Source organism: Littorina saxatilis, linkage group LG5 (genome assembly GCF_037325665.1).
Source record: "Littorina saxatilis isolate snail1 linkage group LG5, US_GU_Lsax_2.0, whole genome shotgun sequence".
Lineage (NCBI taxonomy): Eukaryota > Metazoa > Mollusca > Gastropoda > Littorinimorpha > Littorinidae > Littorina > Littorina saxatilis.
In genome coordinates, this window is record NC_090249.1 from 42,693,357 (window position 1) to 42,708,903 (window position 15,547).

A 15,547-nucleotide genomic window follows, 5' to 3' on the forward strand; every position below is an offset into this window, starting at 1 on the left:
CATATTTACGACCCGAGGAAACACATTCGCAATCACCCGTCTTATCAATAATTCAGTAGAACTCCGGACCTTGAGCAAGCGTTCAGGGCTTAGAGAACGTGTGGGAACGGTGGTTCCTGTTTTCTTGTGATTTTTATTCGTTTTACTGCAGGATAAGGATTATACGGACATACATTATTTCAAATAAGTACGAGAAAAGCTTGGTTGTCTCAGTCAGTTTTGCAAAGGAAGCTAATAGCCGATATCTCCTTCTTCTTAGTGCTGGGAACGCAGAAGAAGACTGGTCTTTCTTTAGTGCGGACCATGCATAGAAATTTCCTTTATCGTGCGAACTGTATATACTTTTTTCAGACTGCAATCGTCAGTTATTGAACACAGCACACAATGCGTGACCACAATGTTTTATAATTTATACACCTAGACTTTTCGGCTTTTGGAGCGTTGGAGCCCTCTAAATATTGTGCAGTAGGGGTTCATGGACTCTCTAAAATTTGAAAAGTGGGGGTCCATGGACCCTCTAAACATTAACAGTGGGGGTCCCGGGACACTCTAAACATTAACAGTGGGGGTCCCGGGACACTCTAAACATTAACAGTGGGGGTCCCGGGACACTCTGGGAGGAGCGTCCGTGGGGAGCCCTGCTGTATAGAGATAAGAATGGTAGGTTTATGGAACGTTTCACGAACAAGCGAACGTTTTTTTTTTGTCATTTAAAGGTTTCATATTTTTACCCTGTTCGTGTTTTTCATTCTTGATCTTGGAACGTTAACAGTCTATCTCTTTCAGAGTTAAGTTTAAAGAGAAACAAATAAACACACACACGCGCACACAGACCCAAACACGCACGCACGCACGCACGCACGCACGCACGCACGCACGCACGCACGCACGTACACATACTCACGCACGCACGCACGTACACATACTCACGCACACACACATACATACACAAACACTACCCTGGTTCTTCGACTCACCATTGCCCTTTGTCTTTTCAGATAATGAAAACAGAGACATCCCTGAAACCGAATGCTCTGTATTCTGACATCTGGAACGCATTTTGACTGCTGATATTTCCAGAAGCCCGATTCTTAATCAGGAATCCAATGATTAAAATGACAGTTTATTAGTGAACTCAAATGGACCTGTAAGCAGTTTTGGACCACAGTTTGCAGTACACTTGGACCGGAAACATTTTGAAAGGACTTGAGGAAAAACGAAATTCAGCCATGAGACCTTTGTCGGCACACAGCGGTCTCAGAGGTCCACCCCTCAACCTGTGTGATATCATTCAGCGAGGCTATCTTCAACAGGTGCATAGTTGTTGTTGCTTTTGTTGTTGTTGATGGTGATGTGGTAGTTGTTGTTGGCGGTGGTGTGGTGGTGTTGGTAGTGGTTTGTGTGAGTATGTGTGTGAGTGTGTGTGTGTGTGTGTGTGTGTGTGTGTGTGTGTGTGTGTGTTTGCGTGCGTGCGTATGTGCGTACGTGTGTGCTCGCGCGTGTTTATGTGTTTGCGTGTGCGAGCGTGTGTGTGTGTGTGTGTGTTTGCGTGCGTGCGTATGTGCGTACGTGTGTGCTCGCGCGTGTTTATGTGTTTGCGTGTGCGAGCGCGTGTGTGTGCGTGTGCGTAGGCATTTGACCTAGTAATGAATATTTAGGATTTTGTTCTAGTTTTAAAACAGTCCTACCAAAGATGTTGTCTGAGTGGGCTTAATGAATTTGTTTTAAGAACGATTATATAAGTGTATTAAATCTAGCTCATAGCCCAGCTGTCATCCATTCATCCCAACTGAAACACGCTACCACAACAATTTTGGAGCGAAAACACGTCAGTTCACGTCAGGTAAAGGTGTACAGTCGGAGAATAGCCTTTTTAACTCATTCTATCTGACCAGGTACAGATATATCTGCTCAGACTGTTAGCGTCAGTCGCTTCTTGTAACGTCCATCTGACGCCTGCATTCCAGTGTTGATACACAGTTACTACACAGTTGCTACAATTCTGAGTGACCTGCTGCAGCACAGCTGGTCTCGGGTAAAAAAAAAACCTTGGTCAACATAGGTGGGGTAGAAAGTGTTAATCAGCCTTCAGTGACATTTTCAATCCTCTTGCTTCCAAAGGTGCCGATGCTGGTGAACCTGGGCTCGAACCTGGAGTCCCGCGATGCCACAGGAAGGACGCCCCTCATGATGACCGCCTATGTGCTCCCCGAGGAGTGGGGTGTCGGGGTGGCCAGGCTGCTGATCGAGATGGGGGTACGGATGGACCATCGGGACAAGCTCGGCATGAACGTTCTGCACCACGCGGCTATTTATGAGCGACTGGACTTGGCCAAAGTCCTGCTCAACGCTCCGGACTTCAACGTGGCTCAGATTGACAAGTGAGTGAAAGGGGGTCGATGTTTCTGCTTTGTTGTGTGTCTCTTTGTGCCTGTAAAGTCAGGTTACATGCGTGAGTATAATGTCAATTGTTTGTTAGGTAGTCATGTCAGTCAGCCAATCAGCCAGTGAGTGAGTCAGTAAGTGAGTAAGCTATTCAGTGAGTCAGTCAGTCAGCCGGCCAGTGACGTGAGTTATTCAGTCAGTCAGTCAGTCCGTCAGTCAGTCAGTCAGTCAGTCAGTCAATCAGTCAATTAGTCACTCATTCACTCACTCATTCACTCATTCACGGACTCATTCGCTTACCCACTCTCGCGCGCATGTGATTCGAGTACCTATTTTAATGTGTCTACAGTCGTGCAATAAACAAATGTTTTTTTTGGTTCAAAACACGGAATCATCTTCTTCCACCATGTATCAACTCCACAACAACCCTGGGTTTACATTCTCCTTTGTGATTGGGCTTTTGCCGACATGCGAAAGCCAACGTTGTCAAAATCGTATGTCTGCTTCATTTAACCCGAATTATCATACTTTATGCATCTATTACACAGGTTCGGCAACACGGCCCTCCACTACGCTGCCATGTCGGACAACCCAGCGATGGTGAGGCTTCTGGCCACAAACCACCGGAGGTTCAAACTCCCACTAACCAAACTCAACAAAGAGGCTCGAACAGCCAGGGAAGAGGCCATGAAACGCGCAAACTACGCATGCGTCGCCATCTTGGACGAAGCCATCTCGTCTCAGAACGAAGACAACAACAAGAGCGGAGTGAAAAGCAGAGAGAACAGTATTTCCGTTCCTGTAGGTAACGGTGTCGCAGGATCTGCTGACGAGAACGGATCTACCGTGGCTGAAGAAATTGTGGTCCCCGTCCCATCAGAGAACGGTATGTCCCACTCCAGAGCCAACAGCATTTCCGTTTTCAAAGAAAACGGAATGTCCAATTCGCGAGCTAACAGCGTATCTAAAGAAAACGCCACGTCCCACTCAAGAGCTAACAGCATTTCGAAAGAAAACGTCACGTCTCACTCAAGAACTAACAGTATATCCGCCGTTGCTAAAGAGAACGGCGTCGTGACAGCTCCGAGAGAAAGCAGCGCTTCCCACTCAAGAGCGAATAGCATTTCTGCTTCCAAAGACTCGCTGTATTCTAGGACCAACAGCCTCTCCGGGCAAAAGGAGAACGGGATCTCAGTCGCTCGCTCCAGGAAGAACAGCTTGATTCTCAGAGAGAACAGCAACAGTGAGCCCAGGATGTTCGTCACGGAGGTCACCAAGCTGCCCTTCACGAACGAAGACGAAGAAGGAGGCCTGTTCCCCAGGTGCGACCCGACCCACCAGGAGCAGATGGTCAAAAAAATGATGAGTCCCTACCAGTCTCCTCTTACCAGTGACCGTTCTTCGGAAAGCAAGACCAAGTCCTCGGACAGCTGCCAGAAATCTAAACAAGTCCGTTCTCAATCCGCAGCTAGATGTTTCTCACCAGGCAGCGACAGCAGCTCACGATCCGGAGGGTCTGCAGCGAGGAAGCCCCCTTTGCTAAACAAGCGCAGAAAGACCAACACGACCTCAGGAGAGAGCAGCAGCAACACGGAGACTCAGCGCAGCAGTGAGAACGAAGCAGTCCGCGTCAGTGACCCGGGAAAGCCTGGCAGAGTCTCCTCCGGACAAAGAGTCAGAAGACGAAGCGGCAGCAGTGAGAACGAAGCGGCCCGCGTCAGTGACCCGGGAAAGCCTAGCAGAGTCTCCTCCGGCCAGAGAGTCAGAAGACGAAGCGGCAGCAGCAGCGGGCTGAGGGAGAGAGTTAACAACCTCATCAACGACAACGACTCCATCCGCGTCGTCGGCAGCACCGCGCCGAAAACGGACTCCACCGAGAACATGAGAAGGGAGACGACTCGTATCATCAGGTCGTCTTCCAGGCTGCTTCTTCCTAACGAGAAAGACCCTGAGAAGGAGATCTATGTCGTTTCGGATGGGGACTTCAGGAACACTCCCGAGTACGTGCTCAAGCTGACCAAGATGGACTTCCATCCGGGCAACTTCCACACAGACAGTCTTCCGGTGCTTGTGGCGTCGTCACCGCCTACTTCCGTTCAGTGCGAGGAGCAGAGCAAGAAGGTGAGTTTTTCTTTCCGGTATTTCTTATGGTACATTTTCAAGAGAAGATGTTGTTCGGTGATGCGCAGCTTCAACAATATTTGTTTAAAAAAAAAGAAGAAAAAAAAAAGAAAAAAAGGAGGTCGTGCGAGGGCAGTTGGTCTTGCCAATTTGGCAGTGTCCAACTTGAGTGGAAGGACATTGTCTTATCAGGAATTTATCGTAGACATTCAACGAGCTAGGCATCACAAATTGAGCATTTAAGCCTGTGGGTGGGAAAGTGGAGATCGAGAGGGAAGTATTATGGATCTGTCGGCGAAACCTGCTTGAAAAAAATGTCATTATATATTGCTCTCTGAGCCGTATCTCAAAGTTACATATGATGAGACACAAAACCTCCAAGCACGATTTCATTTGTGAATAAAGACCATCATCCTAGCCTTTGACATAAACCTTTGAAACGTGCCTTTCATGTTCATATGAAAAAGATTAATCACATTTTATGTCGAGTTTACCATTTAAAAACCCGCCGTCGGCTGATATGCCATGTCTTTCATGTTAGATGAAAGGACATGTCTAGCAAGCATGACAGGTTCCTAAATGAGTTCTGCAGAATAGATTAGGACTTGTATATGAATTAATGTCGGTGAATTGTGAGCATGGGATGGCCTTTTTGTCTGTTTGTCTGTCTGTCTCTCTATTTCTTTCTCACTCAATCTCTATCTCTGTGTCTCTCTCTCTGTGAAAACCTCTGTTTTGGAAGCTTTTTCCCCAACAGGTGTGTGTATGTGTGTGTGTGTGTGTGTGTGTGTGTGTGTGTGTGTGTGTGTGTGTGTGTGGACGTGTGAGCACGTGTGCGCGTAGCTCATACATTTTATTTGATCGCTTCTGGGTCTGCATTAACCGTTAAAGGCTTTTTCTTCGTCATCAAGCCACATACTATCTTCAGACGCTCGCATGGGTTCAGAACCCCTGCGGCGCAGCATCTCAGTTAAGGTCTGGGGGTCGAAGCCCCAGGAAGTTGTTCTTTTTCTTTTTGTTTGTTTGCAGGGCGGTGCTGCTTTGACATATAACGTGCGCCACACACAAGATAGAAGTCGCAGCACAGGCTTCATGTCTCACCCAGTCACATTATTCTGACACCGGATCAACCAGTCCTAGCACTAACCCCATAATGCCAGACGCCAGGCGGAGCAGCCACTAGATTGCCAATTTTAAAGTCTTAGGTATGACCCGGCCGGGGTTCGAACCCACGACCTCCCGATCACGGGGCGGACGCCTTACCACTAGGCCAACCGTGCCGGTCCCAGGAAGTTTAGAGCATTTGAAAATTTGTCATGCCGGTTAATGCAAGGTTATACACACAATGTATACAACATTATACATGATTTTTTGTTTCAAAAAAAAAAAAAAGTTATCCGAAAGCCATTTTGAAACTCCGGAATTGCGGTTTTCCAGATTTGATTTTCGTCCCTGTTCTTGCCAGACAAAAAGAATTATGAAATTTGAAGAAAACGTGCATTCATTAATGATAAACTGGTTTTTATTCTTCTAACAGCCGATGTATACTGGAAGCTGGCGGGAAAACGTGCGGTTTCTTTACCGCCATTATGAGGATCAGTGCTCGCCATCTTGGAGGAACGCTGCAAAACCTGCCTTTGATCCCGCCTACCTGTCCCCCTACACACCTTCACAGGGTGAGTTCTTCTTCTTCTTCTTCGTCCATGGGCTGAAACCCCCACGTGCACTCATGTTTTTGTGCACGAGTGGGTTGTTACATGCATGACCGTTTTTACCCCGCCATTCAGGCAGCCATACGCCGATTTCGGGGGAAGAGGGTGAGTTCAACTAAGCCATCATGATTCTGTCTGTCTGTTTGGCTGTTTAAGTCAACTTGCCTGGATCCATCAGTCTGTTTGTATGGGTCGACCAGTCTTTCTTGTGTGTCTCTGTGTATGTGTTTGTGTATGTGTCCATATGTGTATGTGTATGTGTATGTGTATATATATATATATATATATGTGCGTGTGTGTGTGTGTGTGTGTGTGTGTGTGTGTGTGTGTGTGTGTGTGTGTGTGTGTGTGTGTGTGTGTGTGTGTGTGCGAGATAGAGAGAGAGGGAGACATTTAGTGACAGACACAGAAAGACACGCATAGAGGCAGACAGACAGAGAGAGACAAAACAAACATAACGACAACACCACCACCACCACCACCAACACAACCACCACTATTACTCCTATTCGCCGTACACCGTTGTTGTCGTTCTCTCACTACACGTATATTTATCAGCCAAAACCTAGCCATTATAATACCAACTAAAAACTTTGTGTAGCAGAGGACATGGACGAGTGTGGGGCCCTCCCGAAGGACAAGAAGAGACGGCCCAGTTCCTCCCACAGGCCAGGTAGCCATCTGGACGGGGTATCCACTAGTAGTGGGGCAAAACACCTGCGTAAACCCCCTATCAACAAGATGCGCAAGCCTTCTACGAGCGGGTGAGTCACTGGGGCTATTTTGAGGCCCTAGCAATTTTTGGGGAAGAGTTTTCGGTTCCCTGATCCACTACCCTAGTTTGTTCTTCAGACCGTAGAGTTTTTGTTGACCCTTTATAAAAAAAAACCCAACCCCACATCAAGTGAGAGATCCCAACAAAAGTCGATTGACTTGCTGAAGAAGGGAAACTACTCTTCTCCAGCATCTAGCGGACATAACTTGTACCTGTTCTAGCCAATGAAAAAGCCACATTCGATTCTGTTGATTAAAACCAATTACCGACCTACGTTCTCTAATTTTGCTTTTTCCCAGGAGACAAATTATTTTTGTGTGTGCTGATGAGGTACGAATAATTTCTTTCACAAAGGGAACATTTTAATTCAAGTAGTATCATAGTACCTGTGAGGCGAAGAACCCATGGACCAAGGAAAACAGTCCCTTCTTCGCAGGTGTTATTTCATGAAAAATCAGTTTAGCATTTCAGTATTATTTAAGCTTAAGGCTAAGCCGCATTTTCCTGGACTCTAAAAGTCATTCAATAAATCAGCTATCAGTTTAAGACACATTAATGCTTTTAATCACCTTAACTCAGATCTTCATAAAATATTGTTATAATAATAATATGGGTATTTAATAATGTATAAGTTCTAAGCGCCTTCCAAAACTAAAAATCAACAAAACAGTAAAATAATATAAAGTCATGTACATGATGAACACTTGAGAGAAACAACAACAACAACAACAACAATAAACATATCAATTAATCTTCATTACAGCAACAATATACATTTTAAGAATCGTCAAGCGAAACAAATACACAATCACGTACACAACGCACACACACACACACACACACACACACACACACACACACACACACACACACACACACACACACACACACACACACACACACACACACACACACATCCACACACACACACACATCCACACACACACACACACACACACACACATCCACACACACACACACCCACCACACACACACACACACACACAGACAGACAGACAGACACACACACACACACACACAAACACACACACACGTGCTGGCACGCACAAACGCTCACTACAGCAACATAACAATATGAAACCTCTTAAAATATGCCAAGCTTTACAATGTTACACAGTGTAAGGGGAAGAATTGTTTTCTTAGTTGCAGTAAAGACTGAAAAGATGAGGTTTTAACTGTTTTTTCCAAGAAGTGAATGAGGGGGCGTTTCGAATCGAATCAGTTATAATAGCATAGTTTGCATTGAATCCACAGTCCTCTAGGTGGGCTGCTACGAGGTCACAGTGACACGGGAACGGACAGGTCAAGTTCAGAGTCGCTGGCCACTGCTGCCCAGTCCAAGAAAAAGCATGACACAGGCAGCGACAGAGAGGACGTGAGGTTGGTATAGATCCTGTAGGTTTACACATTTACTTGCATCTTTTGTGATGGTTCGTATGCGTGTGGCAGCGTTTTTGTGTGTGCTCTTGTTCCTTGTGCGTGATTGTTATGATCTGTTTTTGTGTGTGCTCTTGTTCCTTGTGCGTGATTGTTATGATCTGTTTTTGTGTGTGCTCTTGTTCCTTGTGCGTGATTGTTATGATCTGTTTTTGTGTGTGCTCTTGTTCCTTGTGCGTGATTGTTATGATCTGTTTTTGTGTGTGCTCTTGTTCCTTGTGGTGATTGTTATGATCTGTTTTTGTGTGTGCTCTTGTTCCTTGTGGTGATTGTTATGATCTGTTTTTGTGTGTGCTCTTGTTCCTTGTGCGTGATTGTTATGATCTGTTTTTGTGTGTGCTCTTGTTCCTTGTGCGTGATTGTTATGATCTGTTTTTGTGTGTGCTCTTGTTCCTTGTGCGTGATTGTTATGATCTGTTTTTGTGTGTGCTCTTGTTCCTTGTGCGTGATTGTTATGATCTGTTTTTGTGTGTGCTCTTGTTCCTTGTGCGTGATTGTTATGATCTGTTTTTGTGTGTGCTCTTGTTCCTTGTGGTGATTGTTATGATCTGTTTTTGTGTGTGCTCTTGTTCCTTGTGCGTGATTGTTATGATCTGTTTTTTATGCTTTTTTTCTACAAGAGATTGATGTCATGATTTGTTTTACTACATGGTGTTAAGATGCTATACACCATGGCACAAGCAGATCATTAATACCTGTGACCATGGTTATAGCTGACTACCATTACTGTGAGCTGCAGGGGCGGATCACATCATTTTTCGGGGGGAGGGGGGGGGGGGGTTCCAATAAAGATTTGAGGGACAATTCGACGACGCGAAACGTTTAGTTGAGGGTGTGAAGCGTTCGAACCTCCGAGTGGGGGCCGATATTTTTTTTATAAAAACAAGGAAAATGGAGCAAACTGGTGCAATCTGACCCAAGAAACTTCCCCTAATACACCTTCCAAAAAATAAATTTAAGAAGACAAATTTGGATCAAAACAAGGACAATTGACCTATCTGGTGTAACATGAGCCTACAAATTACCCAACTACTTTCTCAAACCGCCACTTAGAAGACAAAGGCTGGCTCCTTGGGGGTTCCGGGGGCATGCACTCCCAGAAAATTGTGATCAAAATCAAGGAAAATGGAGCAATCTGGTGCAATCTGAGCTATAAGTTATTCTTTATTTTCAAATTTATTTATTTGATTATTTTTCTCATTTTTTTTAGGCTAGGGGGGGGTGGGGTGGGGGTGGGGGGTGTCCAGAACCCCCACCCCCCACCCCTGGATCCGCCCCTGAGCTGTGTGTTTTGTTATTGTTGCTTAATATTTGTTGGTCGTTTGACAATTGCAATCCCCTTCCCCCGTGCTGTGTGATTCACCTCGCTTTCATTTTTCTCATTTTTTTTAAACTTGATAATTCGACCAGTTCAATTTTCGTTTCTGAACGTTATTCGTTAGCTTGAAGCACACTTTGAGTTATCACTAAATGCCAGGCAAATGCTTCACCTCAACTTTGTTATCTTTTACATGTCTCCATAGCCAACACGCTGCCACGTCAAGACACGTTGCCAAAACAACGGTCGCAGACAACAAAAACAACAACAACAACACGAACAACAGCTACAACAACGAAGGATCAGCTTCAAACAACACTACCAACACCTCTCGAACAAGCGGCAACATCCAAAATAGCGGCATATCAGCCGGAAACGGAAGTGGACACGGATCCACTGCGCATGACCGGAACCTCCCAGCAGGAATGTCGAATTCTTACACCGTCCCTGCGGTGACTGAGACTCTGGTGCACGATGAGGATAAGGAGGTACAGAACATAAACGCAGAACCGACGAATATAGACACCAGTAAGTTGGCTGTGGTGGAAGATGTCAGTGACGATGAAAATTGAGCTGAAAAGTGATTGATGAGGAGGAGGGAAGAATGAAGAGAAGGAGGGTGAAGAGAGGAGGAGGAGGAGGAGGAGGAGGAGGAGGAGGAGGAGGAGGAGGAGGAGGAGGAGGAGGAGAGTAAGTTAATGTAATAATTGTAAGCAAAAGAACAACGAATGTACAAGAAAAAACTCCAGCCAACCATCAAAAAAAGTAGACAGAAGCACAACAAACAGTATAATTCACTGTGCATAATAATTATTGCGACAACTTTCGTACCCAAAGTAAAGCACTCATTCTCGTTTCATTTCTTTCAAACTTTCTATGCCATTTAAGGCGCTCAAAGTGGCTATCTGGTACACTTTTCGGATCAGGCAAAGATTCATTTTATGGGGTCACGTGACCGCCGCTCGAGTAAGGATACCCCAAAAATAGACCTGACAAAAACGTTAGGCAAAAAGTAAAGAAACCTGACGAAAATTCAGAACAGGCACAACTTGTCAACTTTTACGTACGAGGGGAAAGCTAAATCAATAATATATCCAGAACGGGTTCTTTTGTTTTGTTATATTGCATATTTCTTCTGTTATGCCATTCCTACTGATGCAGATGTTGAATGTGTAAGCGGCCGAAAACGGAAGGTTTTTGCGTCTATTGCGAGGGGCACCATATGACATGAAGCGTTGTATTTTAACAATGACCTTGTGGGTTTCTTTGAACATTTCAGGATGTTATGCCTACTTGCGAGACTTGACTCGGAGTAATTTGTGATTGGTGTGTGCATACAGAAGTCTTGTCTATTTGTACTTTTCTCTAACATATATCTACGCAAAAAGACTAAAGTCATGGAAACAATGGAAGTATGTATCCTTTTACTGTAAAAAAAAAAAAAAAAAAAAAAGAGTCAAAGTCTTCCAGCTGCATTAAAATATCTTTAACTGAACATTCCTTGTTAACTAACCATAGCTTTGTCAATGTGATGTTTTTGAAACAATAGTTTCTTTTGTTGTAAATACAATGTATTTGACTGTTTGTAAATTTATTTTATGGCGCATTACATTCATTGTTTGTTCCTGACCGTGTGCCTTATTTTTTTATTTTTTTATTTATTTTATTTTTTTTAACCTCAGTTGCATGCAGGTTTGCTACTACAATTATTTTTTGCCTTATTTGTGTGTGTGTGTGTGTGTGTGTGTGTGTGTGTGTGTGTGTGTGTGTGTGTGTGTGTGTGTGTGTGTGTGTGTGTGTGTGTGTCTTGGAGCAAACCTTCTTCATAGGTCTTTTCTTTTCTCAGTCAAATGTGTACATTTTTAAATCAACAAACTTTATCAGTAAACTAATATGTTTAAATAAATAAATAAATAAAAATAATCATAGAATAAATTTATTCCTAATGTTCAGCTCAGTTTCCAATAATACACCCAAATCTAACTTTTTCCCATATTTAAATTTTCCAATGGTCATTTTGGTAATTAAAATACAATTATTCACAAAATAAATATAATCATTTTTCAAACTGTGCCTTATTGTTGAAATGCCCTGCGGTTTTGTACAAATTAATTGTTGAATAAAGCACTATTTACAAAAATGCCCTGCGGTCATTTTTTAAAAACAAATTCGCTACTAATTGACACTTTACTCACACAGGTTACGTGAGTAGAAACTTGTTCAATAAGAAGAGTGCTTTTCACGAAAATGACCCTTTTTATGAAGGAAATTCTGGACCGTATGTTTTTGTTTGTTTGCCACTTTTAATGATTTGTTGCAAAGGTTGTCAAACATGACTTTCGTGTAAATATCCTTTTTAAATATCAAACATTCTGTTCTACTCAATTGTTTCAATTTACAACTGTTGATTTACACACACATTGCGAGCATCTTTTTTCCGTTATTGTTGTTGTAAAATTGTTCTTGTTATTGTTATTGTTCCAAAGTAGTTTTACTTCCCACTGAAAAATGTCCTTCAAATTTCAGATTCATTCATTCGGTTTTTCTTTCATTCGTTTATTCATTCCTTTACCAATTCATTCGTTCTTTCTGAGAAGTGCTCAGTCGATGCATCGTAATAAATGAAATACAATGCAAGACAAAACTGCTTTGAGGGCGGTTAAACGGTAACAATTGTATTTTTAATTTGTGGTAGAACCTCTAAAGGAAGCTATCTGATTTTGTTTTTCCAGCGTAAAAAAAGTTAAATTAGTATATATAAATCTAAAATTGAAAGAGCAGACAAACGCATATTTCCTATGCTTTTTGGGGTCTTTTATTGACACAAAATAATCGTATTTCTTATCACGGGGGTGTTAGGAATGTGATTTTCAGAGTTAAATGCAATCAATCTGGATAAGAGGTTGTGACGTACAGCAGAATATCTAAACCTGTTTCCAGAGGCATTATTGGGCATTAGCGTAATTAACAATAAGAAATTACGGACTTCGTTGTTATTGCTGTTCACTTGTTTGCCATTAGGTGTGAAAGGTTGCTCAAGGATCAAACGCCTGTTCTTCAGTTACGTGGCACATGTACTTACTATTGTGATTTATTTATTCTGGGGGACAGGATTTGTCTTTCGTTTGCTTGGTTGAAATTGATCAACTCTTAGAGTTAGGGTTACGTGTAGAATAGTGTTTTTATTTTGATCATGTACTGGTATTCATACGGCTGTGGACGTGCCACCACAGAACGTCCAGGTCTTCTTGAAATCAACCCCTCAAAATAAACTCTGACTGTCAATATTATGAATGGAATCTGTATTCTGAATCATTATTGTTTTTTGGAGGGAGAGAGAGAGAGAGAGAGAGAGAGAGAGAGAGAGAGAGAGAGCCTGAGAGAGAGAGAGAGAGACAGACAGACAGACAGACACACACACACAGACAGACAGACACACACACACACACACACACACACACACACACACACACACACACGCGGCACACAGAAAAACAGAGACAGAGACAGAGAGAGAAGGACAGAAAGACAGAGAGATAGAAATACAATCTCACTCTGTACAGCACAATAGTCCTGCATTTTGAATGTTGCTTTCGCCGAGTTGCACAAAGCTGAAAATAAGGGCCCAACCAACAGGATGGGAATCAGCCGTTGCGTCGGATTGGTTGAAACCACGTACGTTTCACGGCTGCTTCCCATACACTTGGGCAGACCCAGTTTCGGCCTCGTGCAGCTCAGCCCTGAGCTCTCACTTAGGAAGGGACGGTCAAGAAGAGACATCTTGCTAAGGTTAATGAGCGCTTCTGGGGTGATAGCGCGAGACAACTCCTGTGATCTTGCTGCGAGGTGGCGCCAGTAACCAGCCGAAAGAAAGAAGGGGCATAACCTCACCAGAACCGACCATTGTCTGTTTACCGTATAAAATGCACGACATACACACGAACTGTTACCAAACCGATATGCTATTTGGGACCAATGCAAGTTTTTTGTCCTTTCTCGTGTGATCTTGCCGCGAGGTGGCGCCAGTTACCAGCAGAAAGAAAGAGGGGGCATAACCTCACCAGAACCACCCTTTGTTGTGTATCATTTAAGAGCCACCGGACTACAAATAACAAGCACTGATTGTGGCACACACCGCCAACCATATGCACTGCTCCTAGTTATTGACCTAGACTACAATACACCTTGGACGACTTGGTCTCGCGACCTACAGGAAGCAGTTAGCGACATGGAAAATCTGGCAGCTAATCATCCGCCCCCTGACAGCTCGTCACCGTACGTCTGATTGGCTGCCGAAGATGGATGGCGGGAAAAAAACCTGGATCGGGGCAATGACCCGGACACTAAACGAGGATTGATCTCACGCCTTGGACCTGTCATGGGATTGTTCTGGGTTCCACCGTCTCGACCCCGTTTTATATTTCTCTCCCCCCTCCCTCGTAAAACGAAGTATGAGTGCCTATTTCTCAGAGGAGAAACAGCCATACACGTAAAAGCCTACTCATGCAAACAACGAGTGCACGTTGGAGTTGAAGCCCACGCACATCGTGTTAGATACTGCGAATGAAAATGTCATACAGTCGCACACAAAACAACAGCAACAAAGAACAACAAGAACAAGAACAAGAAGAACAACAACAACCACAACCACAAAGAAAGAATCAAATGAACAAACCAAAATCTACGCAGAAACTGTCACCATCTTGATGAAAATTAAACCGAAAACAGTGAGATAACCTTATTTCATAAAATAACTGAGATGCGCATTAACCATGTTTAGATCCTTAGCACATCACATCAACGTATAGAAAAGCAAAGAAAAAAAAAGAGAGAATAACAACAAAAAATAAAACCACACACACACACACACACACACACACACACACACACACACACACACACACACACACACACACACACACACACACCAGACAAAAGCCAGATATCCGTCTTTCATAAAGTAGGTGGAAAGCACATCACGAATCGTTTAGGGTCCTCTCTCCCTTCACGACGATTTTGCTGTAACCACCGCGAATGCTCATCAGGAAATGGGATTCAGTCTCACGAACTGTTCTTACGGGAATTACCGGTCAGTGACCGAGTACGTGCTGGAATCTCTTGCTCACGCCCATCCCCTTCTTCTGAAAGGCATAGGTCCTTCCCGTAAAAACATTTCAGCTCACTACCTCCGGTCTGGTCATGGAATGACAACATCCCTCAACTTGGAGACCCGCCCCCCCAAAAAAAAAACCACACACACACACACACACACACACACACACACATACACACACACACACACACACACACACACACACACACACACACACACACACAAACAAAAACAAAAACAGAGGTCTAGGTGCTTTCTTTACACAGCCAGGTTTGTTTTAATGAATTAATCAGATGACAGATTGCCACAAGTGTGTGTCAAGGAAAAAGAAATCCGTCAAAAAATGCTCAATGTTCACAGAAAGCATTCGGACTGTTGAACTTTGCAATGTGTCCAAGTGGACAGTGTTCTTATCTCATGCCTGTTCCGATGTGACATGGTGAATGGAATCGTTTACACGGGAAGGACTGTGCCTTTAATGCACATCTCCTCTTTTCTCTCTACCCAGCTAACCCTCTCTACCTGAGCTAAATCCACTACCGGCCGTTTCTTCTTTGACGGGAGGATTTGTTTGTGTTTCAGGTGGAAATAAGACATCTTTGAACTGAGATCTTAATATTTATTTCTGACAATCTTGGAGTACTTCGGAAAAGTGCAAACCATGC

At 43.8% G+C, this 15,547-nt stretch overlaps 1 protein-coding gene across 2 annotated transcripts in view; it reads left to right on the plus strand.

The window, feature by feature from the left end:
• The window catches only part of LOC138967191 (serine-rich adhesin for platelets-like), a gene marked incomplete at its 3' end in the record, with an annotated part of 25,925 nt that extends 15,510 nt beyond the window's left edge, over window positions 1-10,415 (plus strand). The window contains 7 exon segments of one of the 2 annotated variants that reach the window (XM_070339712.1): window positions 999-1,313; window positions 2,122-2,381; window positions 2,934-4,506; window positions 6,044-6,182; window positions 6,820-6,982; window positions 8,269-8,394; window positions 9,975-10,415. In XM_070339712.1, coding sequence (XP_070195813.1) covers window positions 1,230-1,313; window positions 2,122-2,381; window positions 2,934-4,506; window positions 6,044-6,182; window positions 6,820-6,982; window positions 8,269-8,394; window positions 9,975-10,341 — 2,712 coding nt within the window. In that variant the 5' untranslated portion in view covers window positions 999-1,229. 2 annotated transcript variants of the gene reach the window in all.
• Between the last annotated feature and the right edge of the window lie 5,132 nt (window positions 10,416-15,547).